Source organism: Camelus dromedarius, chromosome 27, assembly GCF_036321535.1.
Source record: "Camelus dromedarius isolate mCamDro1 chromosome 27, mCamDro1.pat, whole genome shotgun sequence".
NCBI classification, from domain to species: domain Eukaryota; kingdom Metazoa; phylum Chordata; class Mammalia; order Artiodactyla; family Camelidae; genus Camelus; species Camelus dromedarius.
In genome coordinates, this window is record NC_087462.1 from 6,302,593 (window position 1) to 6,330,511 (window position 27,919).

General features: G+C 56.3%; 4 protein-coding genes and 2 non-coding genes across 10 annotated transcripts; 2 read left to right on the forward strand and 4 right to left on the reverse strand.

Annotated features, from left to right (window-relative positions):
* The first annotated feature begins 1,496 nt into the window (after nt 1-1,496).
* Nucleotides 1,497-5,787, forward strand: EIF3G (eukaryotic translation initiation factor 3 subunit G). 2 transcript variants are annotated; one of them, XM_031437313.2, is made up of 12 exons: nt 1,511-1,578; nt 1,727-1,773; nt 1,892-1,990; nt 2,313-2,396; nt 2,507-2,595; nt 2,746-2,805; nt 3,625-3,729; nt 3,825-4,014; nt 4,794-4,901; nt 5,017-5,153; nt 5,235-5,341; nt 5,671-5,787. In XM_031437313.2, the coding sequence occupies exons 1-12, from the start codon at nt 1,559-1,561 to the stop codon at nt 5,684-5,686; spliced, it is 1,062 nt and encodes a 353-aa protein (XP_031293173.1). In that variant the 5' UTR covers nt 1,511-1,558; the 3' UTR covers nt 5,687-5,787. The 2 variants fall into 2 exon arrangements, with proteins under 2 accessions (XP_010976653.1, XP_031293173.1); XM_010978351.3 differs by lacking the exon at nt 1,892-1,990 and having other exon boundaries at nt 1,497-1,578.
* A 6-nt stretch (nt 5,788-5,793) lies between these two features.
* LOC105087689 (suppressor of SWI4 1 homolog) lies at nt 5,794-12,801 on the reverse strand. The gene is made up of 14 exons (XM_064480280.1): nt 12,725-12,801; nt 12,468-12,638; nt 11,874-11,975; nt 11,633-11,683; nt 11,354-11,524; nt 10,640-10,716; nt 10,341-10,448; nt 10,123-10,246; nt 9,964-10,042; nt 9,716-9,845; nt 9,479-9,645; nt 9,183-9,392; nt 8,624-8,797; nt 5,794-7,186 (listed from the first exon to the last, which is right to left on the reverse strand). The coding sequence occupies exons 1-14, from the start codon at nt 12,740-12,742 to the stop codon at nt 6,084-6,086; spliced, it is 2,685 nt and encodes an 894-aa protein (XP_064336350.1). The 5' UTR covers nt 12,743-12,801; the 3' UTR covers nt 5,794-6,083.
* On the reverse strand, nt 10,530-10,609 carry LOC116148562 (small nucleolar RNA U105B). Its single transcript, XR_004132090.1, has one exon. It is a non-coding gene; the product is annotated as a small nucleolar RNA U105B (small nucleolar RNA).
* LOC116148559 (small nucleolar RNA SNORD105) lies at nt 11,744-11,829 on the reverse strand. Its single transcript, XR_004132087.1, has one exon. It is a non-coding gene; the product is annotated as a small nucleolar RNA SNORD105 (small nucleolar RNA).
* Nucleotides 12,802-13,614: 813 nt separating the features above from the next.
* ANGPTL6 (angiopoietin like 6) lies at nt 13,615-21,371 on the forward strand. Of its 4 annotated transcripts, none has more exons than XM_064480255.1 (7): nt 13,615-14,089; nt 16,901-16,975; nt 17,888-18,470; nt 19,173-19,350; nt 19,903-20,090; nt 20,169-20,439; nt 20,928-21,371. In XM_064480255.1, the coding sequence occupies exons 3-7, from the start codon at nt 17,895-17,897 to the stop codon at nt 21,116-21,118; spliced, it is 1,404 nt and encodes a 467-aa protein (XP_064336325.1). In that variant the 5' UTR covers nt 13,615-14,089; nt 16,901-16,975; nt 17,888-17,894; the 3' UTR covers nt 21,119-21,371. The 4 variants fall into 4 exon arrangements, with proteins under 4 accessions (XP_064336325.1, XP_064336326.1, XP_064336327.1 ...); XM_064480256.1 differs by having other exon boundaries at nt 13,615-14,082; XM_064480257.1 differs by having other exon boundaries at nt 13,615-14,069.
* SHFL (shiftless antiviral inhibitor of ribosomal frameshifting) lies at nt 20,860-25,927 on the reverse strand. The gene is made up of 8 exons (XM_010978352.3): nt 25,600-25,927; nt 25,016-25,139; nt 24,773-24,822; nt 23,349-23,387; nt 23,056-23,205; nt 22,488-22,591; nt 22,216-22,370; nt 20,860-21,627 (listed from the first exon to the last, which is right to left on the reverse strand). The coding sequence occupies exons 1-8, from the start codon at nt 25,618-25,620 to the stop codon at nt 21,407-21,409; spliced, it is 864 nt and encodes a 287-aa protein (XP_010976654.1). The 5' UTR covers nt 25,621-25,927; the 3' UTR covers nt 20,860-21,406.
* Between the last annotated feature and the right edge of the window lie 1,992 nt (nt 25,928-27,919).

Genomic DNA, 27,919 nt, shown 5'->3' on the forward strand with positions numbered 1-27,919 from the left:
TACATCTTTGCTACCATTGAGTAATCTCAATTTTTTAAAAGTTTTGCCCACTGCAACATTGTTTGGATTTTGCATTTCTTGGTGTAAACTTGAGTGAGTTTGCACAAATGTTTATTGGCCCTTTGTACAAACTTTGTATTTTCATCTGTGTTTCCAGGCCACCCTCTTTCTTTCACTCACTTTCCCAGCCACCTTCCTGGTCTCCTGCTAATTTATTCCTTTCTACGCTACCCTCTACAGGCTTCCAGAATAATCTTTCTCCAAAGAAAATCTGGTCACAATGAGTCACCACTCAAAACATGTCAAGTGACCTCACTGGCACCCCACAGCCTGAGGATAAAGAACCTATGCTCCTTAGTCTGATTTTAAAAGTCCTTTATGAGCCATAGAAAGCAAACTATGGTTACCAAAGGGGAAAGGGGTCAGGAGAGGGATGAATTAGGAGTTTGGGATTAACATATATACATTACTATATATAAAATAGATAAGCAACAAGGGCCTACTATACAGCACAGGGAACTATATTCAGTATCTTGTAATAGCCTATAATGGAAAATTATCTGAAAAAGAATATATATATGTATATATACATATATATAACTGAATCACTTTGTTATACACCTGACACTAATACAACATTATAAATAAGCTATACTTCAATTTTTAAAAAGTACTTTATGATCTGTTTCCCACCCCATCCCTTATCCCCATTAATTAAGCACTTACTTAGTGCAGATATCCAGTGGGTCCTGGGGACCCAGAGGTGAACAAAGCAGGCAGGCAGATGTCTGCTTTCTGCAACTGACATTCTAGAGCAAGCATTTTTTTTCTCACCCACTTTTTCATTATTGCTCCTCTGTAGGAGCAAAATTGAATTATCTTTCAATTTAATTTCAATCCATTTTAATCAAATCACATTTAATTTCTCCCTAGCAGTGGAAATTAAATAATTAGGAATAAGATTTGTGTCTGGGAAGGTTGGCTTTGGAGGGCCACAAGCCATTGTAATGTCTACGGTTTTTTTAGTCACCCAGGAATTATTTGACCCCTTGGGAGTCATATGACTTCCATTGAGAATGCACACCCTAGAGGGAGAGCTGGACAATACACAAGTAAATGGAAAAGATTATATCAGGGGGCCAAGAATGTTACAAAAGATAGGAGGGAGAATGGTTAATGGGGTCACTTGATATCTTGATCATTCATATCAGGAAAGCTCCTCCCAGACAAGGAAGACCAGTCTTGGTTTCTTCAGCTGCAAGATGGAAATTATAATTTCCTCTTCACAGTTCTTGAGAACAGTAAGATCTCAATAAGTAAGCTTTACTGTTATTATTGATTAAAAAAAATTAAGAAGATAAATGAGATGCGCCTCTACCCAGCTACCTAGTTGGATTCCAGGGCTCAGCCTCTCACTGTTGGCGCCTCTACCTCCGTCCGCATGAGGGCGCTGTGGACGCCGCGGCCGGGCTGCTCTAGGTGGCGGAGCCGGAAGTCTCAGTCTCCCCTGACTTCCTGTCTTTGGGCCAGGTTTGCCCTGCGTGGAGAAGATCTTGCAATGCCTACCGGAGACTTTGAGTGAGTTGGGGGTCGTGGGGGGAGGCAGGGGAGGCCGGGGAGGCGGACTGGGGATTGTAGGGAGTATTCTGGAGCCTGGGTGCGCCGAGACCGTGGGAGCGGGGCCTCGCCTCACCCGACCCTCCTCCCGGCAAACTTGTCCCCGCAGTTCGAAGCCCAGTTGGGCCGACCAGGTGGAGGAGGAGGGAGAGGACGGTGAGTATGTGTCGTCGCCTCGGGTATCCACAGCCAGCCTCCAGCCCGGTCATTGCCGCCTGCTCCAGTCCCCCGCCCTGGCATCGCCGTCTGACCCTGCGTCTTCCCTCACGGCCAGGCCCTGCCCCGCGCCATCCGTTTCCGGGCCAGCCTGTCTCCAACTTCAGATGTTCACTGGGGAGTCCCTCTTCCTTCCATGCCACCGCCCGGGTCCTTGGTATCAGCACAGATGCGCCCCTACTTCGGGGAGGAAGTTGTAATAGCCTCTCTTCTGCCTTTGTACTACCGCCTAGATGCCTATGGTCTGCCCCTGCCTTCATGTTAAGGATCCCCTCTGCTTGCCATTGCTGGGACGTACTACAGCCAGCTAGCTTCATGATCCCGCGTGGCTATCCTAGGATGCTTTCTGGCTACTCTTCTGCCCTTGGTTCTGCCTGTCTCAGCTCCTGGTGTGGGCATCATCCCCAGAGTCCCTCCATTTCAGCTTGGGAGCTCCTATCTCTCCAGCTGACACCTGCTCCCCACACTCCCTCTCACAGACAAATGCGTCACCAGTGAGCTCCTCAAGGGCATCCCTCTGGCCACCGGGGATACCAGCCCAGAACCTGAGCTAGTGCCAGGAGGTGAGTGACAACCTCTGCTCCAACCCTGGGCTGCCTCTCTTCCCAGCCACATTCCTTCCTGGTCCCCATTACCCAGGGCTCAGCTCCTCTCGCCTTTTCCCTTCTCCCAGCTCCACTGCCACCTCCTAAGGAGGTCATCAATGGAAACATTAAGACTGTGACTGAGTATAAGATAGATGAGGATGGCAAGAAGTTTAAGGTGAGGCTGGGGGAGGAGGTGGGTGCCCTTTGCTTGGGGGCACTTGGACCAGGAGAGGGTGGTGTGTGTTGGTGGTTTGATGAAGAAGATTTCCCGGCCCCAGGAACCTGGAGGAACAGGAAGCCCAAACCTCTCCTCTCGTATCCCCAGATTGTCCGCACCTTCAGAATCGAGACCCGGAAGGCCTCAAAGGCTGTTGCAAGGAGGAAGGTAAGACCCTTCTCCCCCTGCCTTGGGGGCTCCCGCAGGGCTGACTCAGAGAAAGTAGGAATGCTTTTCCCCAGTGCCTTTGTTTTTAAAAGTGGTGTTTAACTGTTTGTACCCATTATATTGGGGCAGAACTGAGGCCTAGGGGTGTTTGTGCTCTGTTGGGGCCCTGACAGTCCAGCCTGTGCAGGAGTGGATGGGGTTAATTCTTAATCCTCTTGACTTGTCTACCAGTAGGAACAGAGCCAATCCCTCCCCTGAGGTGGTCATAGCAGAAGTGATAACAGTAAATAAATTTGGCACAGTTACCTGCACTTTTTCTGTGTGAGATCCAAGTGCTTTGCAGGAAGTGTTTCCTCATTCAGTCCCCCTTGCACCCCAGGGAGGTGGGGAGCACTGTGGTCCTCTTTTTATAGGTGAGGAAGCTAAGGTTCAGGTTTTAACTAGCTTAAGGACCCTGAAAGTCTCGGTGACCCCTACACACCCCCCAGCATCACTTTGTGCTAGGAGCTGATTCGCTACCTGCATGGCCCCTGCCAGGAGTTGTTGGCAGTGAAGCTGTTTCCTCCTGAGCCTCACTTCTGTCATCTGGGACATGGGGCTGAGAGCTGCCCCTGCCTCCTAGAGCTGAAGAGAAGCTTGGGCTTGGCAGGCACTCAGGGAATGGGAACTATTGTCACCACTGTGAGGGTCGTTTGGGGAGGGTGGAAGATGGAGCTCAAGGCTCAGACACCCTGGACGTGGGTGCTGTAAGTCTTCGGTGCCAGTGGAAGAGGTCCCACTTGTTGCCCTGACCTGTCCCCCATCCCACCCTGAGCTCAGAACTGGAAGAAGTTTGGGAACTCAGAGTTTGACCCGCCAGGGCCCAATGTGGCCACCACCACAGTCAGCGATGATGTGTCCATGACGTTCATCACCAGCAAAGAGGTATGTGGGGCAGCAGGCCAGGGCCAGTGGCCAGGGCTGTGGCGGCTGCAGTGGGGCAGAAGCCCCGTGTGAGCTGCCCCCACCTGCCCCGCCAGGATCTGAACTGTCAGGAAGAGGAGGACCCAATGAACAAGCTCAAGGGCCAGAAGATTGTGTCCTGCCGAATCTGCAAGGGCGACCACTGGACCACCCGCTGCCCCTACAAGGACACGCTGGGGCCCATGCAGAAGGAGCTGGCCGAGCAGCTGGGCCTGTCCACTGGCGAGAAGGAGAAGCTGCCTGGAGGTGCAGGGGCCTGGGGGTGCAGCTGGCAGGCAGGGTACAGGGGCAGGGACTGTGTGCACCTCTGGGAGAGTCCTGGCTCAGCACCTGCTGTCTGACCAAGGCCGCCCCCGATGCGGCTGTCATCTCCTGTACAACAGTGTCAGCAGCACGAGGCTGTGGCCACAGTCAGTGTTTGTGTGTGAGAGACACTGGCGGGGCGCTCTGGCTGCTGGTGATGTCACTCTCTCTCCTCGTGGGGGGCTGTGGTAGCCGCTTGTGTGTGCGCCTGTACGTGGGACTACACTGTGAGTGGTGGGGGGACAGCTGTTCTCTGGATGTATCTGTGTGACCGTCGTGACTTGAGTGTGCTGTGTTTGCACGCACACACCTAGGGACAGACTTGCTCATGTGACTGTGATTCGCTGATGGTGACTTTTAGTCTGGACAGCTCTACATTCATGATGTGTGTGTGGCACACTGTCACCTACTGGGGTGGGGGGCACCTGGGGACTGTCCCTACCCCATGTACCTGTGTGTTGTTGTGAGGCTGGTGTGACTGTCCAGCTCTGTGGGTTCTCACTTTTCTTGTGCTGCTGGCAGGGTGTTTAAATGATGTCAGCTTCCTGGGTGTGGTCTTTAAGTCACCGTGGCCACCAAGCCTTGAAGGGGCTAACCGGATGCCTGTGGTTTAACGGACGGTGCTTGGGCTGATCATGACCGGAGCCACCAGTATCCTGGGGCAGGTCTGACCCTCCATCTGTGCCAGGGAGGCTTGACCCGACCTTGCTTTTGGTCTCCAGAGCTGGAGCCCGTGCAGACCACTCAGAACAAGACGGGGAAGTATGTACCTCCGAGCCTGCGGGATGGGGCCAGCCGCCGCGGCGAGTCCATGCAGCCCAATCGCAGAGGTGAGGCAGGGAGGGCGTCCTGGCTCCAGGCCTGCAGGCGGGCACCTCCCTGCACCCTGTGATTATCCTGCGGGTGGGGCTGGTTCCTCACAGATGCCTCTCCTTGCCTGCCCAGCCGATGACAACGCCACCATCCGCGTCACCAACCTGTCAGAGGACACTCGTGAGACAGACCTGCAGGAGCTCTTCCGGCCCTTTGGCTCCATTTCCCGCATCTACTTGGCAAAGGACAAGACCACTGGCCAGTCCAAGGTGGGCTGGTGGCCCTGGGGGTGGGGAGGGGTTGTGATCTCGCCTGTGCCCTGAATGCCCCTCACCCCACCCCTCCCCCAGGGCTTTGCCTTCATCAGCTTCCACCGCCGCGAGGATGCTGCCCGCGCCATTGCCGGGGTGTCGGGCTTTGGCTATGACCACCTCATCCTCAACGTCGAGTGGGCCAAGTAAGACCCCTGCTCTCCCCCGCGCCCCTTGGTGTCACAGCCGACACTCAGGCTGACTGTGGCCCCACACCCGGTTAATGGCCTCCAAGCTTGTCTTGGGGTGCAGGTCAATTGTCCTTTTCCTCTGGTGGAGGGGCCCACCACCCACGTGCGGCAGGGCCAGGCTGGTCATCGCCAGTCTGGCTCCTCGTGTGCCCTGTGCCACCACGCTGTCTCCCCCTGGCCACTGCTGAAACCCCTGTTGTGTGGTGGGGGGACTCTTAGGATTCTCTCAGGTGTCTGAAGCCCTAGTACTTACCATCCTCAGCCACCTCCCATCTCCTCTCTAGGCCATCAACCAACTAAACCAGCTGCCGCTGCTCGGCCCCCAACCCCGGGATCCTTCAGTGACAGAAGGCAGCCTCTGGGAGCAGGGGGCTCCAAGGGCAATAAAGAGTCTCCAGTCACCCTGTGCTGTTCCATTTATTTGCAGATGTCACCCACAATGTGGTGGGTGAGGCTAGCCTCGCCCTCCTTTCCTTCCCTGCTTCGAGGGTCGGCTCCCTGGCCCTGCCTGGGTTGGTGCTGTGGGCGGAAGTTCCTGCCACTCGAGCCTGGGTGTTTGCTCGTCCCACCATAGGCCTCTTCTTGGGGAGGAAGTGTTGGCTTGAGGCCTGTTGGGGTCTCAGGGCCGGGGGCCAGCTGTGCTCTGTCTCCATTCAGCTGCCAGGTCTTGTGAGGAGGGGGCTGAGGATGGGCCGGGTCATGGGCTCAACTCAGGGGACTGGGGCCCTGAGGCTTTGGAGGCAGCCGTGACATTGAGGGGCAGGACTTGGCCGGAGCACTCGGTGTTCTCTGGGGTCTGGCCCTGCCTGCAGCCCAAGCAGGGTTGGCAGCAGCCCAAGCTGGGCGCCACGGCCATGTAGAGCAGTGGGTGGATGCAGATGGCCAGGGGCACGAGGCCCCGTGCTACCTGGTGGGCCACGTACGTCCTCAAGTCCAGCGCCTTCTCAGCCTGGGGCACACTGGCAAAGCCTGGGCAGAGGGCTTTCCAGCGCAGCTGGGCGTACACGTTGAGCACCCGTGTGACATAGTAGGGCATGTAGGAGCTGGCGTAGACAGCCACGCCGCTGCTCACCAGCACCATCACTTGCAGCTTGTTGGCCGCTGTCATGCTGTGGCTGCGCCACACGGCCCGCCCGAGGGCGCCGTAGGCCACCAGGGAGAGCAGCAGTGGCAGGCCACCGCCCAGGGCCACCAGCACCAGGCTGTAGGCTCTGTAGGCCTCGATCCAGTTGTCATCTGCTGTCCCCAGGCACTTGATGCAGGCCTCGGGCCTGGCCGTGGTGCAGTGGCCTTCCTGTGGTGGCCTCTTCAGGTGGGAGAAGCTGAGCGTGGGTGCCGCCAGCAGGACTGCCAGCGCCCAGCCCACGGCGCTGACGGCCCAGGCGTGCTTGGGCCGCAGTTGGCTGTGGGTGAAGAAGGGGTGGACGACGCCCAGGTAGCGGTTGAGGCTGATGCAGGTGATGAAGATGATGCTGCCCAGCAGGTTGCAGGTGAAGAGGAAGCGCTCCAGGCGGCACGCAGCCTCCCCGTAGCGCCAGTGTTTGGGTGGGTAGTAGTAGGCGGCCAGCGGGGGCAGCGTCAGCGCGTAGAGCAGGTCGCTGACAGCCAGCTGGGCTGAGAAGATCACAGCTGGGTGCCACGGGCGCTGCTCCCGGGTGTAGAAGCGGTACAGAGCTAGGCTGTTGCCAGCCAAGGCCACCAGGAATGTGACCACCAGTATGGGCCACAGGAAGCCTTCCTGGAAGCCACTGAGGATGCGGTCAGCAGCCGCCGAGAAGTTGGCTGGGCAGCGTGAGGCGCCTGTGGGCAGAGGATGTTGCCGAGTAAGCCCTGTCCCCGATTGTGGCCCCCACTGCCTTCAGAACCCCCAGCGCTGTGGCACCGAGGACCCACGGTGTGCTGGGCCTGTGCCAGCCCTCTGAGGGCATGCTTTCCACTCAGGAGGGGGTGCCAGCCATAGCTTTTCACCGAGGGAATCTGAGGCCCAGAAAGATTAGAAGCCCAAAGAATCCTTCATTTAGCTGCCGTTTACTAGGCTCTGTGTCCTGCACCATCAAGAACCAGCAGGGCAGTGGGGAGGGTATAGCTCAGTGGTAGTGTGTGCCCAGCATGTATGAGGTCCTGGGTTCAATGCCCAGTACCTCCATGTAAATAAGTAAACATAATTATCCCCCAAAACAAGCTGGGCCAAGAACTAGGGACGCACGTCACCTGGCAGTGATGACCCAGAGCCTTCAGGCCTGGAGGAGCCAGGGCCCGGGGGAGGGCCCCACCCCACCACACAACTCCCATGTCCCATCTGTCAGCAAGTTTCCACCTTCAGAGTATGTCACCCCCTTAGTGCCACTTGAGTCCAGACCCCACCGTCTACCTGGACCAGCATGGACTCTCCTCCCCAGGTCTCCCTACACTTGCCCTCCCCCATCTGTTCGCCCCACAGCCAGCACCTGTGGACACCTGAGGCAGGTCACATCCCTAGGCTCCCAGCCCTCTTCGAATCCCTCCTCATGGAGAGGAAAAGCCAGTGCTCACGTCAGCACACAAGGGCCCGCAGGCCCTCCACCCCATCCCCCATCGCTTATCTCCCGCTGGCTCCCCGTGACTCAGTCTGTCCCATACTGATTTCAAGGCATAGCCTGCCTCAGGGTCTTTGCACTGGCTGAATCACCAGCAACAGTCATCCTTAGGGCTGCTCCCCCCCCCCCGCACCTCCTGGTCACTGGCCCTGAGGCCCACTCTGACTACCCTAACATTGACCGCTCCCCTCGGCCCCCTACCCTGCTTATTTTCCCCCCACGGCTTCCATCTCTATCTGATCGCTGTAAGGAAAATCCACAGAACGTCCCCTCCCGAGGGCAGAGTGTGCCCTGCTACTGGCTCCCCAGTGCCCAGAACAGTACCTGGACACAGCAGTGTGGGGAAGAGCTACGCTCTGGAGTTGATCCTTCAGGCAACCCTCTCAGCCTCAACTTTCCAACCTGAGAAATGAATGGCCCATTCCTGGTCGCTCCAGCAGTTGGGCCATGAGCTCTGTGCGTGGTGCACATGTGCCTCCCCTGCCCCAGACGGCTTCCATCCTCACTTCCTTCCTAACTCATCCCTCCACTCTGGGAGGAAGTCTGTCCTGACATGTTTCTTATCCCGTCTCCCCACCACCTCCCTGGAGCCAGCCGCCTCCACTCCTGTGGCCCTGGATATGTGCCTGGCTCAGCTGCCCCAGCAGTGCTGGCTCCTCACCTGAGGTGGTGGAGGCCATGGCGCATCCACCCAAGTCTGCAGCCCACGCTGTGCCAGTCCCTCCCCAAGCCACAAGCAGCACTGCTGGCTCCTCCCCAAGCCACAAGCAGCACCGCTGGTTCCTCCCCATTCCCAGCTCCACCTTCAGCCAGCTGGGCGGGTCTGGGTGTGCGCCTCACTCCCACCCCATTTCCTTCCTCATGACAGCCAACCCTCCAGGACTGGCCTGCTTGCTTGCGGGGCCCTTGGTCTGGGGGAGGGCAGGGAAGGGCCCAGGACCCCAGGGCACCAGAGCAAGATGAAAGCTGCCACCACCCTGGCACTTCGACCATCCAAGGTGGAGGAAAGGCGCCCAGCCTTGGGGCAGAAACGGTGTCTCATTTCAAATGCAGACTCAGACTTGTGAGAAAGCAGTTTACTGGAGGAGGAGGTTGGGAAAACAGCTCTCCTTTATGAAAGGAAACAGAGGGCTGCACCTGGAGGCCCAGGAGGGGAGCAGAGGGCAGCATCTCTCAGGCCCCAATCTGGGGCATTCCATCTGTTACTAAGGCTTGGCCTCAGGCTACTCTCTTAGGTCGAGGAGCTTGGCCTCGTCCGCGGTCCCAGGCAGCCCCGCTGGGTCCCACTTTGGCCTGGGCTCCCGAGTGCCTGCCCTTGGCCTTTGGAGGCCTCCGGCCACTGCCTTGTTCTGGCTTCCGTTCCTTTACCCGCCGCTTCTTGCCGGGGGTCCCAGCAGGCCGTCTCCGCGTGGCTGCTTTTGGGAACATGTCTGCAAGGAGAGACTGTGTCAGGGCCACCAGGGCACAGAGACAGGCCCATGGTGCCCAGCAGCACTGACCCCGGCCTGCCACACACCCTCGTCAGGCTCCTCGCCCACAGCCTGGCGGAAATACTCGGCCTCATCCTCCTCTTCCTCTCGCTGGTTGGCACCCTCTGCCTCTGGAGGAGCCCCGGGGTCCTCTGCATCACTGTCCCCATCAGCCTCTGCCCGTGCCCGCTTCATGCCTGCCAGGCTCTTCTTCCTGGAGAACGGATGTTAATGTGGCAGCCTGCGCCCAGGACCCCACCTCCCCTGCCTGGTTGACCACACACTTGTGGGCCTCTCGCTGCTCCCACTTGCGCTGGACGTTCTGGGCCTGCTGGTCCTGCCTTTGTGCCTTGAGCTGCAGCTTTTCCTCCTTGGCTACCAGGATGGCCTGCAGCTCCTCCTCCGTTTTGTGCACTGAATGGGGAGAGATGGCTCCTGAGACCTTCACCAAGATCCAGGCGTGCCCCCCAGCACCTTGCCACCCACCTCTGATCAGGCCTCAGCCCCTGATGCCCTCCAGCCCCCTCCTCACCAAAGCTGTGGAACAACACGTTCCCTGCCCCAATGCCCTCCTGGATCTTGATGAGCTGCAGGGTCATCCGAGGCCCGATCTGGAGGGACGAAGGTGGGGGAGTCAGTCCTTCCTCAGGGCTGGGGGAAACTACTGGGCCTACTGGGGGTTGGGCCTCACCTCGGTGAGCCGCACGGCGCTCTGCTGGGCCCTCATGTTGCCTCGCCCCGCGACGGCCTGGGGCAGCTCTGTGATGTTGTGCTCACCATCGGGCTCCGCCTCGCTCTCAGACAGCCCTGCACCCCTGTGGGGGCACACAAGGGGCTCAGCAGGGGATCCCAGGCTCCTGGGACAGCTCTGGGGTCCCGTGGACTGTGGTGGACCCCTGCCCTCCTTACGTGGCCAGAAGCTCACTGATGTCCTGTAAGCGACTCATGTTGGGGAACTTCTCCTGGAGAAGCTTCTTCATCCCACGACTTGCACCCACAGGGACCACTTTGATGCTACTGCAGGGGCGGGAATTAATGAGGAGCGGAGTTAGGCGCCAGGGGGTCGGGAGTCAGCTTAACCCCCTACCCAAATCCTCTGGCAGGTGCGTCAGAGCGTTTACTTTGAGACTAAGCAATCACAGAGTCTCAGCAGCAGTGCTGTCATCAGCCGCACATGGAGCCACACCTCGTCCCCCTAGAGTACTCACTAATGGCGGAAATCCAGCTCCTGGGACTCGGGCTTGTAACTGATGAGTAGGCAGCGCTTGATGGTGTTCAGGTTCACCTGGAAGGGAGAGAAAACAGGGTGCCACGTGAGCTGCCCACGGGCCTCACTGCATGGAGCCCATACCAAGCTCTGGCTGTGGCCAGGAGGTGCTGCTAACACAGCAGGGACAGGAGGGGCTGCAACTGGTGTCTATGGGCTACCTGGGGCACTGGCTAAAATCCTGGTTCTGAGGTTGCCCACACCATACTCCCTGGTGACTGGCATCTAGCAAGGCTAGTGTGAGGCCCGCTGGTGCCAGGGAACAGACGTGGAGGCTCTAGAGCCTGACAGATTAAAAAAACCCAATCCTGCCCCCTTGTCCCCTGTGTCCAACCTGAGGCTAGTGACTTCATCTCTATTGGTCTCAGTTTTCCTCTCGTCAAACGGAGCCACGATATATACATGCGACTCTGCTTAGCACTTAACATGAACTTAGGAAATAAAGCAACACCAGCACTGTTTTCTACCTGCCAGATGGGATGGCAGCTCACAGGGAAGCCTCCTGCCCGGCTCAGAGGACACAAGAGTGGGATCTGACCTCAGGACCCGGAGCTCTCAGTCTCAGTGCTAGGAGGTGAAGACTGAACCACCAACCCAAGGACCAGTGTGGGGGACCTGCTGCCTGCCCCACCCTCCCACACCAGGCCCAGCCCACCTTGTGCACATTTATGGAGGGAAACAGGTTCTGGAACATGGTGGCCATGAGCTTCACATGCATGCCGTGGGGGCCAAAGCTGTTGAGCACCAGGAGAGGCGGGTGGGCAAACTGTTGCTCATGCATGCGGTGCCGGCGCAGCGAGGAGACCACATCACGCACCAACGTGTACTGCAGGGCAGAGTGACGGGTGAGTGACCGCCAACCACACGTGGCTGATACAATCCCCAAACCCAGCTTCTGCCCTGCTCAGGCCTCGTTATCACCTCTTGTCCTTACCTTGTCGATCCGGAAGGTCAAGGTGGGGCCTCCTGGGAGGCGCATCAGCTTCTACAGAAGAAAGGAGCAGTGAGGGTCTTGGTGTCCGACCAGGGAGCAGGGGAGTGGGAACCCATGCCAATCTCTTCAGAGCGTTTACTTTGAAGCCAGAATCATGACAGCTCAGAGGCACAAGGGTTCATCATAAGAGTTGGGGGAGGAGGAGGGTGTGGGGGAGTAAGGAGTGAGAGTATCCACTCACAAAATAGATATTGGTTTCCGTTTTGCTCAAGATCAGGAAGTGTGTGACCCCGAGGGGCCCAGCCACTGCTACACAATCTTTCAGAGAGTTTTTCTTTCGTATCTGGAAATGATAAAAAGAAAAAGAGAAAATTATAGATACTCCCTTATTAGGCAAAGACTATGAGCTTAAGCTGTTATGTCCCTTGCATTTAACCGTTCCGAGAAAGGGAGAAGGGAGTGGAATATTCTTGGCCTCTAGAGCCAGACTTGAATTGGAGCACCACCTCTGTCCCTTGACACTGTGCGTTACATTTTGCAAATGAACCAACTGAGGCACAGTGAGGTTAAGTGACTTGAATCAGGTCTTTGAGAGGAGTCAGCAAAGCTGACAGTCTCCTCTTAACCATCAGTCAAGCTCCAAACTGGGTGCATTCATCTGCGCTCCCTCTCTGCTGCTCCTCAAAGCCCTGAGAGGGAGCGACCGTGGTCCCCATAAAGATCCCTTTCTCCAGCCAGGGAGATTGAATCCCGGCGCAGTTTCGAGAAGGAAGTCACCCTCTCAGCCGAGAAGACGGGACCTAGGGCGGGTGGAAGCCGGATGGGTGGTGCAGACCTGTAGGCGGGAGGCGGTGAGCGGCTCCATGACCCGCCGCAAGTCTAGGCTGAGCTGCTGGACACTACGACCCGCGCGGCCCCGAGCGAACACGAAAGAGTGCGGCTGCGCGGCGTAGGCCTCGAGGTTGCGGAGGTGAGCCTGAGCGCGCGCGCGCTTCTGGTGACGGGACTGCAGGAAAGAGGCGAGAAGTGAGAGCTGCAGCCGCCGCCGGGACCCCACCCGCGCTGCCCGCCTCCCCGGCCGCCGCGCCTCACCCGCCCGGACTGTCCCATGTTGCAGTCTCTTCCACGCGGCCCCTTCTGCGGGCTACTTCCGGCGCCGCAGCGTTCACTTCCGGCGCCCGCGAGATGATTACGCCAGGCGCCGCTACACGATGACGTCAACGGCTGGGCATGCGTACCAGGTGTATGGGGGGGGGAGACATCACCAGAGGGGTTGCTATGGAGACACCTAGTGCCTGTTTCTACGGAAACCGGGGCGGAGCCGCGCCACACGGGGAGAGTCGGAGAATTGGGTCGCGTGTTCGAATCCTGCCTCCGTCATTTCCACCAGCTGTGGGATCTTAAGAGCCACTTTCTCCACTCCGAGGCTCCTAAAGTAACCTAAAGTGAGAATGATAATCATTTCCTCCTTGACCCGCGAATTAAGAGAGATGATGTATGCACAATACTTGGCACATTGGCGCCAGGCACTTGGGGGACTGAGAAGGGGGTAGCTCCTTGGCAGTTACTCATTTGGGCCCCCAGCTCCTGAGGACCAGCTGTCCTCCGCGGCAGCCCTGTCTGCCGACGAGCTGAGAGATGGAAACTCCACATCACCTTCTGGAAATTCAGGGCAAGGCGGGTGCTTCGTGAATAATTTACCCCCTTCCAGTTTCCACTCAAAGCCCCAGCCTTGGCCTCAGGCCTCTGGCTTCTTCCCCAGAACCTTGGGGTGAGGGGAAGGGATCCCCCCCAACATCTCTCTCCCTGTCTCATCTGTTTCCTCCCCCATCTGTCTCCTCTCCCCTATTTGCCGCCCCTCCCCAGCTGTCTCCCCTCCCACATTTGCTTCCCCCTCAGTTGATCTCCCCCTATTTGCCTCTCCTCTCCTATCAGTCTCCCCCCTCCTCTTCCCGTTCCTGTCTCCCCCTCCCCATCGTTGTCTTCTATCTGCCTCCTTTTCCCCAGCTTTGTCTCTGCCATCAGTTGTCTCCTTCATAAGTTTCCATCTTTCTCCTTGCTCTGTTCCTATCCCATTTCTCTCTCCCCATCTCCCCCACGTCTCTCCTTCTCTGTCTCTCAGACTCTCTCTCCCTTCGGTCAGCCCGTCTCATTGACTTAGGAGGTTTCTTCTCCCTCTGCTGCCAATGCGGGAAGCTGGGGGGGGGGGCTATGAGTGGGGGGCCAAGGGGCCCAGTGTTGGGGGCCCCAGACCAGGCCCGGAGCCCAGCCTGGCAGCCTGTCTCGGATCTGGGACGACCATTTCCTCTTTCAGCCCGGGAGGCCACTCGGGTTACGTATGAGTTCAGGACATTACGAACTGGGAGAAGGAGACTGCTCCCTGAAAGTGTGTCTGCTGGTCTGGGAGGCCTTCCTACAAGTCGGAGACCCTAGTCTGGTGGGGACTTTACGTGAGTTGTGAGTCACTTTGTACCTGTGAGAAACGATTGCATGGCTATTTCCTTCCCTGCAGGACTTGACCTGTGTGAGGAGAGACCATGTGTGGGAGATAATGGAAACTTGCACTGGGTGGCCAGCGGATGTCGGGGGCTTGCTGTGTAGCTGATCTGTGTCTCTGCGCTTGCCACTGTGTGACCACGTGTACCTGGGTGTGTATGTGTCTGACGCACAGACAACACTCAACGCACAGGGTATTTTCCTTTAAGTCGTGGTATGCGTGTGGGTGACCACATTTTGAATACACAGTTGCTGCCCAAATTTGTGCTGTGTTTGCAGTTGTGTCTTTATATGTGCCTGTGCCAGGCAAATCCACGGACACGCACATGCACACACACACATACACACAGAGTCCATCTGTCTTTGCTCTGTGCAGTGGTTTGCAAGTTTCATCGGTATCTGTATGTGTCTTTGTGTTCCACTGTCACATGTCCACAGGTCAGGTGTGTGTGACTGTTGTGGTTCACATGTGCAACTTCTGGAGCCATGTTTCTTGGGCTAATTCTAATTGTCAATCCTTTCTTTGGCTGTGTGACCACAGGCAAGTTCCTCACCCTCTCTGAGGCTCAGTTTTTCCTGCTGTAAAATGTGGCTACATACAGAAGGCAGCTCAGGTTGTGAGGGTTAAACGAGATACAAAATGGAGAGTTTAGAGTCAGGCCTGACGGGCAGCAGGTGCCTCTGATGTTTGCTATTGTTGTGTGTGTGTGTGTGTGTGTGTGTGTGTGTGTGTGTGTGTGTGTGTGTGATCCCCCCAGCCTCCCAGGGCCTCCAGCCTCCCACGCTCTGTGCTTCACTGTGGGGGGAACGTCCAGGGCACTGAACTGTATTATCAGGCTCTGGTGGCCTGGGCAGGGGGGTCTGGCAATTCTGCCTCAGTTCTCACGTGGGAAATGCTAAATATTTACAGTGGGATCTCCTGGGCTCAGCATCACAGCTCTAGTCCCGGCTCTGGGTGGCCAGGGGTGGTTACCAAGACTCCTCCCTCCTGCTCTCCCCCTGGCTTCTCTTTCCCCACTTCAGAGGCCCCCACTGGACCCCCGGCTCCTCCTTGGACGTCTTGTCCCTGCTACGGGCCTTGCTGAACTCAGGGTCTTGGTCGTGAGAGGTGAGAGTGCAGGAGGGTGGGAGGGCAGGTAGAGGCTGAATCTGTTGGGAAACCTGGGTCTTGTTTTGGCTGGGGGGCTCCCCAGACCTCCTCCTCCTTATCCCAGGCTGAGATCCTGGAAGGCAGAGGATGTTTCCCAGGGGTTTGGTCCACCCCTGCTCTGGAGGGGCTGGTGTCTTTGAAGAGGGGGAAGGAGAGGACCCTGCTCTGCTTTTGGGAGCTAGAGCTTGGTGTATGAATGTAGTAGTGAGTATACCTTTTTCCAGCTCAGAATCCCCCATGGCTCCCACATGACACAGAAGAAAACCCCAGATCCTCCTGGAGGACCCCAAGGCCCTGAACACTTTGCTCCCATCACCTCCCTGTCCCCACCTCCTGTTCTTCCCCTCACTCATTCCCTTCCAGCCTCACAGGCCTCCGTGCTATTCCATGGCATACCAAGTTAGTTCCCACCTCAAGGCCTTTGTATTCGCTGTTCCCTCTGCCTGAATGCTCTTCCCCTTCTCCCTCTTCCTTCAGGTCTTTGCTCAGGCGTCATCTTCTCAGTGAGGTCTGACTCCTGTTATTTACAGTGCACCCCCAACCCAGGTCTCTACCCTCTCACCTACCCACCATCTGTTTTCCCAAGCAGGATGTCAGCTCCATGAGGGCAGGGGTTTTGTCTGTGTTGGTTGCAGCTGGGTCCTCATTGCCTGGAACAGCTTTTGGCACCCAACAAGGGACTTAAGGAGTGCCCGTTGAGTGTGTGAATGAGGCAATGTGTGTGACGATGAAGCCAGCAGGACACACGTCTGTGTGGTTTTGGACATGGTGGGACATGGTGCAGATAGGGCTAACATGGACACACGGAATGTCTTCTGAATGTTGGCACGTGCACTCAGGAGGGATGTGCTTCCCCATCTTGAGAGACTGCAAGTGTGTGAACACCAGGAATGAAGATAATGGGGGCTGATGTGTGGACACTGCAGGGCTGGGGGGTAGGTGGCCACAAGTACACACTTTTGAACGAAGACACTTGTATGAGCTCAGCTGTGGGAGACAGGGAACACCTGGGTGGGGGTGCAGCCGACGTGGGGCATGTGGATGTTGGGGGGGGTGGAATGTGTGTATGGCATCAGGCTGTTTTAGGCACTGGGGACAGAGCAGTGAACAAAACCCAGACGAGGCCTCTGGGAGCTGATATTTTGGTGGAGGAATTCAGATCATAAACAATGGCAAATAAATGACACCACTGCAGAGTGATAAATGCTTAAATGAAAAAGACGGCTCCTGATAGGGAGTGCTGGGGAGGGGCAACTAAATGGGGTCGTTAGGGAGGGCTTCTGAGAGGGGGCTTCTGAGAGGAGACAGCTCAGTGGATACCTGAACAAGCAGAGAGAGGGAGCCATGTTAAAATTTGGGGATAAATATTCCAGGCTGAGAAAACAGCAAGTGCAAAGGCCCTGAGGCCACAGGGAGACTTGTGTGTTTGAGGAACAAGGAGGGGGCCACAGTGCCTAAAGCAAGGAGGGTGAGTGGGAGGAGGTGAGGGCGGGGAGGGGACTGGGCAGAGCTACCAGGGCCTTGTGGGCTACAGGAAGGACTTAGGCTTTTCCTCTCAGCGAGGTGGAAGCCTCAGAGGTCCTGAGCAGAGAAGGGACGTGACCTGACTTGCGTGTTCACAGGCGTCCTCTGGCCGTCGTGGGAGAAACAGAACAGAAGTTGACGACCGAAGACTGGTGATCTGGGAGGCAGCTGCTGTAAGGAAATCCAGATGGTGTCTTGAGCTGGGATCCTGGGACTAGGCGAGCATGGGGGGAATTGGAGGAATTCAGGATCTAAACACAAGAGCTGACAGGGCTGGCTGATGGGTTGGATCTGCCGCGAATAAAGAGGATACATGGATGACTCAGGGGTTTTGGTTTGAGGACATGGGAGATGGGGTATCCACTACTAGACTCAGTGAGATTTTTCCCTGATCCCCCTCCCGCTCATTTTCCCATGGCTTCTGCTTCAGCCTCCTTGAGGTTCCTTTAATACGTCAGGCCTGATCCGACCTCAGGGCCTTTGCATTTTCTGTTCCCCCTGCTAGGGACCTCTTTTCTCTCAGACACCCCCATGGTTTCCTCCCTCACCTCCTTCAGGTCTTTATTCCAAACTGTCACCTCCTCCAGTTCCTCCCTTCTCTCCAAATGCCCTTGCACATAACCCTAAATCTCTTTTACTGTTATCTTTCGCATGTACGGCCGTCTAATACAGTCTATTAATTCTAACTCTATTTTGTTCCTTGCTCACCAGGACCAGGATTTTTGTGTTTTGTTCCCAACTGTATTCCCTGTGCCTAGAACTGAGGCCAGCATACAGTAAGCACTCAATGAATGCTTGCTGAATGAATGCACGAGACATACTGTCTGGCAGGGCGCGTGGACATACTGTCCAGCAGTGGCGAGGCCAGGGCTGGATCCTATTGGGGTGTCGCCAGCCTCGGGGCAGAGAAAGGGATGGAGGCGGCCGTGTGTGGACGGACCCAGATTCACGCAAGTGTACACATGTGCATTCCCAAGTGGGAGCAGATGGGTTTGGCCCGGCCTGAGGGTCGCTGGCCTGAGGGTCGCGGGTCGAGCCTGGGTTCCCGGGGCCCCCGCTCCTTCTCGCTCATCCTCTGTCTGCAGGTCCGCCATGTGGGCGCCCAGGCTGCGCACGCTGCAGCTGCTGCTCCTGCTGGGCGCGTCGTGGGCGCGCGCGGCCGCCCCGCGCTGCACCTACACCTTTGTGCTGCCCTCGCAGAAGTTCACGGGCGCTGTGTGCTGGAGCGGGCCGGCGGCCGCGCGCCCGGCGCCGGAAGCCGCCAACGCCAGCGAAGTGGCGGCGCTGCGCGTGCGCGTGAGCCGCCACGAGGAACTGCTGCGCGAACTTCAGAGGCTGGCGACGGCCGATGGCGCCGTGGCCGGCGAGGTGCGCGCGCTGCGCAAGGAAAGCCGCGGCTTGAGCGCGCGCCTGGGCCAGCTGCGCGCGCAGCTGCAGCACGAGGCGGGCCCGGGGGCGGGGCCCGGCCCGGGGGCGGAGCCCGCCGCTGCGCTGGCGCTGCTCGGCGAGCGCGTGCTTAACGCGTCCGCCGAGGCGCAGCGCGCCGCCGCTCGCTTTCACCAGCTGGACGTCAAGTTCCGCGAGCTGGCGCAACTTGTCAGCCAGCAGAGTGGCCTCATCGCCCGCCTGGAGCGCCTGTGCCCGGGGGGTGCGGGCGGGCAGCAGCAGGTAACTGCAAAACTACTCCCCTCTCCAAACCATAGTCATTTCTTGTGAGCATCGTCTGTAAGATAGGCCTCCTGAAACCCCACGATCTCTTATCTGTAGTTCCAGAATACAAAAAAACTCCAAAAAACGAATCCCTACTTCTCCCCCATAACTCATTTGGGTCAAAACGCGACTGGTGGCTACTTAAAGTCTTTACTCATCCACCTAATATATAAGATACTCATAGGATCCTGTAATCAAGCATATTACTCTGTGGTTAAAGATCAAAGACAGTAGGGGATGTTACATAATATACATGTAGACCCTGTTGTTACTATTTCTAACTCCTGCCATATTATTCTGAATTCTAGAGTTATGTCTGGCCTTTGATTTTGAATAAGAGATTGTTGCTCTGTGATGGTAGCTACCTTACAGGGCTGTTGGGAGGATTGAGAAAGTTAATACTAAATGTTGGAGGTACTCATATCATTATCTCTACTCTACAGAAAAGTTCGGAGGCACAGATCCATTAAGCTATGAACCCCAGAGCAGGAGTAAGCCCAGCTCTGTTTCTTCTTGACAGCTGGAATTATGCTTATGGGGAGGATCTATCCATGCCCCTGACTCATCTCCTTCCCGTCTGGGTGCTGGGAGATATAGGAGCCCAGAGCCTCTTGGGCTGATGGTTAGTGCAGTCACATCCAACTCTCTTGGTTACTCCAGGTCCTGCCACCACCCCTGGTGCCTGTGGTTCCAGTCAGTCTGGTGGGTGGCACCAGTGATACCAGCCGGAGGCTAAACCCAGCCCCAGAGCCCCAGAGAGACCAGACCCTGAGACAGCAGGGGCCCTTGGCCTCTCCCATGCCCTCAGGGCACCCTGCTGTCCCTACCAAGCCAGCGGGTAAGACAAGGGCTGGGCTGTTGCGGGTGTGAGGAGCCAGGAGATTTCCAGTGCAGCATGAATAAAGGGAAATACAAGTCAGGACTTTAATGTCAGATTTCTCTCAGGATGAGGAGACTGGAGGAAATGATGCTTTTATTCTGATGATGGAACAGGGAGATATGGCTCTTATTCTGATAAAGACCAAAATTCTTATTATGGTGTGAAAACAGGAGGGTTAGTCTTATTTTGATGAAGGGATAGGGAATTTAGGACTGCTACTTTGGTGAGAATTTGAGGGGGTTCAGAGTGTCGTGTTCAGGACCTCTATTCTGGTGAGGAGACCACAGAACAGAGATTTAAGAATCCCAGTCTCCACATTTGCTTTAGTGAGAAAAGAGTGACAGAGTCTTATTTAGGGAAGTAAATGGGTGTTGTGGCTCTTATTTTGGTGAGGGAATAGAAGAGGCAGGACTGCTCTTCTGGTGAGGGGACCAGTGAGAATCAGGACTCTTACTCCATAAGGGGTTGATTGGTTCAGGCTGTGCCTCTCCCATATCCCTGTGCCCACAGGCCCATGGCGGGATTGTGCAGAGGCTCGCCAGGCAGGCCATGGACAGAGCGGAGTATATGAGCTGCAACTGGGCAGGCATATGGTGTCAGCATGGTGCGAGCAACAGCTGGAGGGTGGAGGCTGGACTGTGATCCAGAGGCGGCAGGATGGCTCCGTTAACTTCTTCACTACCTGGCAACACTACAAGGTGGGCACAGGTGGGTGGGGCAGGACTGGGCAGGGGAGGGGACCTGCTCCCAACTTTCTGACTTTCCTGCCCTGCCAGGTGGGCTTTGGGCAGCCTGACGGGGAATACTGGCTGGGCCTTGAACCTGTGCATCAGCTGACTAGCCGTGGGGACCATGAGCTACTGGTGCTACTTGAGGACTGGGGAGGCCGTGGGGCACGTGCCCACTATGATGGTTTCTCCCTGGAGCCTGAAAGTGACCACTACCGCCTACGGCTTGGCCAGTACCACGGAGATGCTGGAGACTCTCTTTCCTGGCACAATGACAAGCCTTTCAGCACCGTGGATAGGGACCGAGACTCCTATTCTGGTAAGGAGCTCTTAATTCTGGTGGGGTAGGGGGATAGGGAGTTCCTAGTGAGGGAATGAAATGGGGTGGGATAAGACTTCCCTCTGGTAGGGATCAGGGTGAGCAAGAGAACAGAGGACAGGACTCTTATTCTGGTGAGGGGATGGGAAGTTCTGATTCCTTGTCTGATAAGGCAGTAAAAGAGTTAGGACTTCTGCCTTGGTGAAAGGTGGCAGGGTGGGTGGGTGGGAGCTGAGAGCTAGGACTTGTATTCTAGAAAGGAAGTAGAGTATGTTGTTTTTGCTGATAAAGGAATGAGAGGTAAAGCTCCTACTCTGCAGAAAGGGTAGGGCAAATGTGACTTGTACTTTGGTAAGGGGATAAGGAAGGAATTAAGGTTATTACTCTGAAGAAGAAAGTGAGGAATGCCTGGCAAAAGCCTTATAATAGTGAGGTGCTTGTAGAGGCTTTTATTCTGGTGAGAAGACATTAACTCTTTCTCTCTTCAGGTAACTGTGCCCTGTACCAGCGGGGAGGCTGGTGGTACCATGCCTGTGCCCACTCCAACCTAAATGGTGTGTGGCATCGTGGTGGCCACTACCGTAGCCGCTACCAGGACGGCGTCTACTGGGCCGAGTTTCGTGGTGGGGCTTACTCGCTCAAGAAGGCTGCCATGCTGATCCGGCCCCTGAAGCTGTGACTGTCTGTCCATTTGTCCCCCAGGTCCCAGGGGATGTTTGTCAGCAAGAGCCAAAGTTGTCCTGGCCACATCTCCTTCGTAGCTTAGTGGGGACCATGTCCCACAGACCTCTTCCTGTTGTAGATCTGTTCCCCAGGGCCCTGAAAACAGGACCCAGGAATCCCCCTGCCAATATCTCAGACCCAGATGGCTCCTCAAGGGTACTTAGATCTCGGTTTGAGCTCATATTTTATAACAACACAAAATATCCACAGACCGTGTCTGGTTTGCATCTGCACCTGGCTGGTGTCAATCCCCATGCCCGCCCTCCTCCTCCTCTTCCTCCTCCTCCTCCTTCAGGTCCTCCAGAATGAGGTTGTCCAGGTCTTCCACGAGGCCCCCCTGGCTCAAGCAGGTGGCCACAGTGGAGCCACTGCTGATGTGGGGGTTGCTGGGGTGCAGGACTTTGGGCAGGTGGTTCTGCTTCCGGCTCTTGGGGTGTGCACAGGACGTCCCAGGCACGTGGGGCTCTGGGGAGGGAGAGGGTCTGAGGTCTTGGGGCTTGATGCTACATGAGCCTCTAGGGGCAAGGAAGCTGAGAACATCGGGAGCTCTGGGGAGGGGAGGGGCTGAGGCCGCAGGCTATGCGGCCAGAGCTATAGGAAATTCAGAGGTGAAAGTCACAGGTGTTGAAGCCACAGGAGACCCGGGACATGGACATCACCTGAGATTATAGAAGACAAAAAAGGAACCAAGAACACAGACCACAGGGGCAGAGGCCACAGGACACTGGGGTGTGGGCCACCGGAGCGAAAGCACAGGGCCTTACAGGCAAGACCACGGAAAGTGGCTGATGCTATGGGAGGTGGGTGTTAAGGAGGGGTCAGGGTCCTGAGTGACCTGGAGGTAAGGAGACTGGAGAGCCATGGAAGACGTGGAAGGAGGGACCAATGTGGTGGGAGATGAAAGGGTCTCCGGAACTGAGGCCTTAGGAGGTATGTGGAAGGGGCAGGCAGAGACCTTGGTCCTTAAAGCCCCAGACGTGGACATCTGAGGAGTCAAGGCCAAGTAGACTGCCCAGGGTTGGGGGAGGCCATGGGGATGTGACAGGTCCTCACCTCGCCGATTGTAGCAGTCCTCAGCCGAGCAGGAGTGGGTATGGGTGCTGCGGCGATCCATGTCCCGGTCCCAGCGCGGAGGGAGGATCCGTGTCGGATATACGGGGAAGCCACACCCGTAGCAGGGGGACGGGGACCCCATCTGTGCCCAGCCCCTGGGAGTGGGCAGGGCCGTGAGGGTCCAAAGTCCAGTGGGGCCGGAGTGGGGCCAGGGCAGGGGAAGGCAGGGCTGGGGTGGGGCAGGGCCAACAGGGGCTGGTCAGCACCCTCACCGGAAGTTGTGCCGACATTTCGGGCAGTGGAACTCAGCCACACCCCACATCTTGTCACATGGCACTGGCTCGTAGCGTTTCCGGCATTTCCTGCATCGCGACACCTTGGGGTGTGGAGAGGGAGCGGGGATGGCTGTCAGAGGTGAGCACTAATAGCTTGTTGGCCACCGTGAGAAGATTTGCACTTCATAAATTGGCAAACACTATATATCTGGGATTGCCCCTGCTGCACAAGAGCTTGTTACTAAACATTTGCCAGAAGCACACCACTGGTTAGGGGTTCGGAAGTCAGATTTGGGGATCAGGTTTGACTTCTGTGGTAGCTGTCAAACTGTGTAGTCAGAGGTCAGGCTCTGGGGTAAGAGTTGAGCTGCTCAAGTTCATGTTTAGAAGTTCAGCTCACTGGGTCAGGGTTGGGGGTGGTCTGAGATCAAGGTTGAGCTCTGAGGTTGGAGGCCAGGGGTTGGGCTCTTGGAGGCTGATGTTCTTAGGTCAAAGGTTCAGAACCTGAGGATGGGGGTTGGGAGTGGCGTGGGAACAGAATCAAGGTCAGGGGTTGGGTTATCACCTCCTTCCGCTGGGGCACTCGGCGCCACCAGACATGGTCACAGGAGGAGCAGGCGAACTGCCGGTCCACAGCAGGGATGAGGTCTTCCTGGGCACGTTGGAACATGCGTAGATTGGCTTCCGTCAGTGGCAGCAGAGAGGTTGCCACCGCCTGCAGAATGGGGTAGGTGGGGACAAATCTTGGTCAGCCCTTCCCTCCCCTTCCTGCCCCTACAATGTATTTCCTCCTCACATACGGACATCACCATGGATGTCCTCCCTGCTCCACCTCCATATCCCACACCCTGGACTCACCTGAATGTCCCGGTCTTGTTTCATGTCCTCCGGGGGGTCCTGGGTGGAGACACCAGGGGCAGAAACTGGGGATGTGGCTCATGCCGCTTTCCTGGGGGTGGGGCTTCTGGCCAGGGATGCAGGGTTCTGGCCACACGTGAGAGTAGAGTGTCCCTAACTCAGGAGAAGCTGATTGAGCAGCATCCACTTAGTAAGGACAAGATGTGTGGGCTCAACTGTCCTTATAGTTACCCTGAGAGGTGGGCACAACTGTTATCCCCATTGCTCAAATGGGGAAACTGAGGCCCAGAGCTGGGAGAGGGCTTGACTGAGATCACCCTGAGTGAGCGTGGTGGAGCAGGCTTGGACCGCATGCTCCCTTCTTGCTGGCAAATGCTGCACACTTGTTGACACTGTGACAGGTCACCTGTTGGGGCCATGCTGCTTTAAGCTAAGTGATTAGGCTCTGGATTCAGATAAATACAGGTTGGAACCCTTGCTCCATCACTTCCAGCTGTGGGGGCACGGTCAATCCACTCCCCCTGGGTCCCTAATCTCAGAGCCCAGGCTCTGCTTCTAGGTGGCCTGGGTTCAAATCCCAGCCACCACCTCCGTTCTGCATGAACCTGGTCAAATGACTTCATCACCCTGTGTCTCAGGTTCTTTGTCTGCAAAATGGACATGATAAATAATAGGACCTGTCTCATGGGGTCACTGTGGCAATGAATTTAGTCAACAGGTAAAATTCCTGGAGTCCTGCCACAGGGGAAGTGCTCAATCAATGATGCTTTTTGCTATTTTTTTTTTATCATACTTATATGTATAAATATAAATATATAAATGTTAAGAGTATAAGACATACTTTATTATATGCTTTCACAACGCTATGCTGGGTCTTTCAGAAATCCAGTGCACCAGCCACCAAAACCATCTAAGGGGCAAAGTGGCTGTGTTGTACCTATGCCACAAAGCCTTTCATTCATTCATTCATTCATTCATTCACATGGGCTCCGCTCCTCAACCTCGGGCTCATCCTAGCCTATCTGCAGGTTCCTTCGCTGATGCCACCCTTATTTCCAGGAAGATCCTTTCCAACTCCATCCCTCCCCAGGGATCACTCCTTCCTAGTCTTGAAGAACTTGGTGCTGCCTCCTCCAAGAAGCCTTCCCTGACCTCTATGGCTCCTCTATAATGACATTAATCATGATTCATTTCATTACCTAGTTTCATGTCCCTCTCCTCCATTGAATACAATCAGCACCTAATGAGCACCTACTGTTTGCAGGCTCCCTGGCAGGACACATGGCTGAGAGGTGAATAAATAAATGAGGCTGGACCATAAGTTGTAGACTGACAGTGCACAGAAGGGGCTCATCATGGAGAAGCCTGACCCTTCTGTTCTCCCTCCCCTTACCACGTCCTTTGAGAGGAGGGGGGCAGTTTACCTGGGCATCCAGGTCATTACTCAGTTCCTGTCCATCTTTCTGCTTCACCCCTAGTGGGGAGAGTAAGTGTAAGTGAAGGGCCCTTGAAAGATCTTGTGGGAGTTGCAGGGCCCCCAGAGCCCTGAGGCAGACCGCCCCCCAAAAAGATGATCTCATCTTCTCTTCTTACCCTCAGCGCAGACTACACCCCCTCCGCGCTCCCCGGAGGAACCCCCACCAGGCCCGGAACCCATGCCTGCTCACCGTACACGATGGAGCGCCCCACTCCCGTGTGGTCGCTGTCAAATTTCCTCATCAGAGTCCCCGCCTTCTTGGCGGATACCTTCCCATGAAACTTCTCCCGGAGGCGCCGAACGCTCTTTTCCAGCTGGGGTGGGGACAGGTGGTCTCCGACGGGGGAAGGAGTGGAGGGATTGCCCCTCCCCCATCCTTAGGCATCCTTTTTCCGGCCTGAACTTGACCCTCGGTTTTGGCCTCCGCTCCCCCCCTCCATCCCTCTACTGCATTTCCTGGAAAAAGCCAAAGTCCCTACAGGGCATTGGGGGCGGGAGCGGACTGAGGTGAGCGTCCGAGGCTAAGGAAGGAGGCCAGCCAGGTAACCCCTAGCCTCTGACCCTTGACCCAGCAGCCCCGCTTTTCCTCGAGGAGGCCGCATTTCGCTCTGGGGGATGTGGCCGTCACTCTCCTTTCCGAAGCGGGGAGTGCCAGCCCGGGGGAAGGTCTGGGCTTCAGATGGAGTCCCCAGGAACTGCGAAGCCCCCTCCCCGTCCCTGGCTCCTCCCCCGCGTCTCTCGCGGGTCCCCGGCCCAGTTGTTGCCATCTCCTACCTCCACACCTTCCTGAGACATGGTGGCGGCGCGCAGGTCCCCGCGAGGGTCCGCACTGCGCGCTCGGAGACCCCCTACCTGGGCGCGCCCGTCGGTCCAGCAGCCGCGCAAGGCAGGGGGCGGGGCCTCTGGGCCGGCTCCGCCCTTCCTTTCCGGCCCTCCGTTTCGCTTTCGATTATTGGAAAGAGGGGGACGGGGCGCGCTGGCTCCGCCCCGGCTCCGCCTCTGCTCTTGCGCCCCAAACCCAGGCGGGCGCCCCGGGTCTGCACCCTGCGGCGGAGCGCGCGGACCTCGGGCGGGGGAGGCGGCGCGGCCTCTGCAGTCGGTCACATGTCCCCACGCTGCGCGGGGTCCGCGTCTTCACGTCCCTCGTGGGGGCGGGGCCGCATTGGAAGGCCGCCGCGAGTCTCCGCGCCCCTGCTAGCTCGCGCTCCCCCAGTTCATCGCTCTGTCTCCTCCCCTCCCCCAGGAATCAGGCGCTAATTAGGACTTGAGCCCCTTCCTCGCTTTGGGTCCCTTTTCTGGCTACGTCCCCTCTCTGAACCTCAGTTTACTCCTCTGTAAGATGGGGATGATGGTAGTGGCTGTGTGTGTGTGTGTGTGTGTGTGTGTGTGTGTGCGCGCGCGCCAGGATTCAAGACCCCTGGTAGAGCACTCTGTAGCCCCTGACTGAAGACACTCAACTAGTCACTGGGCCACCTACTATGTGCAAGATTTGAAGGGGCAGGCAGCTGGGGGGAAGAAGGAGGTGCTGGTTAAAAATACAGATTCCTGGTCCCTAGTAGTCTTGAAGAATCGGGTTGTCTAGGGGTTCCGGGGAATTTGCACTGTAAATAGGAAAGTTGAGAACCTGGGGGGTGGGCCAGGACAATTCTAACCCAGTAGGAGAGAGGGGCTGGCGGAACCCTGAGGAGGGGCTCTGGTCCAGCCTGGCAGCGGCAGAGATGACTTCTTGGAGGACTTCTGGAATTTTGAGGTCTCAGCTAGGTGAAAAATGGACTAGGGGAAGAAAGCAGCTAGCTGTGCAAAGACCCCAGAATCAAGAAAGTCCAGCGCTTTAGGCCAAGGGGTCTCAACCTCAACACTACTGGCAATTTGGGCTGGATGGTTCTGTGTGGTGAGGGCCTGCCCTGTGTTGTAGGGTTGAGCAGCAGTCCTGGCCTCAACCCATTAGATGCCAGTGGCACCCTTGCTCCAGTGGTGACAACTGAAAATGTCTTCAGATATTGCCAAATGTCCTCTGGGGGACAAAATTGTGTTAGGATAAATGACTCTGAAAATTAGTTTTGAATGTGCACCTCTATCAGTAAAAATGTTGAAGCTTCACCCCCAGATGGATATTTGTTGATAAATTATATACACATACAGTCATACCAGTAGATTCCGTAGATCATTTTATGGTACTGTATTTATTACAGAAAGATACTCCTTAGCAAACTAAAGGAGAATAAAAATATAAATGTTCCAATGTTTTCTACTTGAACCCCAAAGTTTTGTTTGTGGGGTCTATGCACCCCTCTCCGGAGCCTACTCTATGAGCAAATGTGAACAGTTCACGGTTCTTTGCGGCTGAGTGGTGGGATTTCAGTCAGGGATGGGGGCCTGTAGGCTGCACAGAGGACCTGCGATTTTATCCTGAGGGAGGTGAGGGGGCGTGGAGAAGCTCTCCCTTTATAGTTGCCAATGACTACTTACCCAATGGAGGGGAGGTCACAGCTATGTCCCATCCCTTGGTCAGGGTAGGCATAGAGCTGGCAGGAGACAGGTGGGAGTCTCATCTCGCCCTGACACAAATCAGGTCTGCTAGATTCTCATCGTAATGGCCACCATAGTGAGAGCTTACTCTGTGCCAGGCACTTTTCCAGGCACTGTGCACACAGCATCAAATAAAGCAAAGATCCCAGCCCTCATAGAGCTACTAGCATTCTCATGGGGGGGAGACAGACAAGAAACAAGTATGGAATAGGATAGGAGATAATAAGAACCAGGAAGAAAAATGAACTGAGGCAAAGGGATGGGTAAAGGGAGTCTAGGGAAGGCTGCAGGAAGTAACACTGGAGGGGAGACCTGAAGGATATGGGGGAAGAGTTCCAGGTAGATGTGGGAGCATCAAACTGTTGTTACCAGGTATAGTAGTTCTCTGTTGCTGCATAACAAATTATCCCAAAACTTAGTGACTTAAAACATTATTAGTATTTCATACAGTTCTTGAGGGTCAGGAATCTGGGAATGGCTTTGCTGGTCTTTCTGGCTCAGGGTCTCTATAAGGTTGTAGTCAAACTGTTGACTGGGGCTGCAGTCATCTGAAAGTATGACTGGG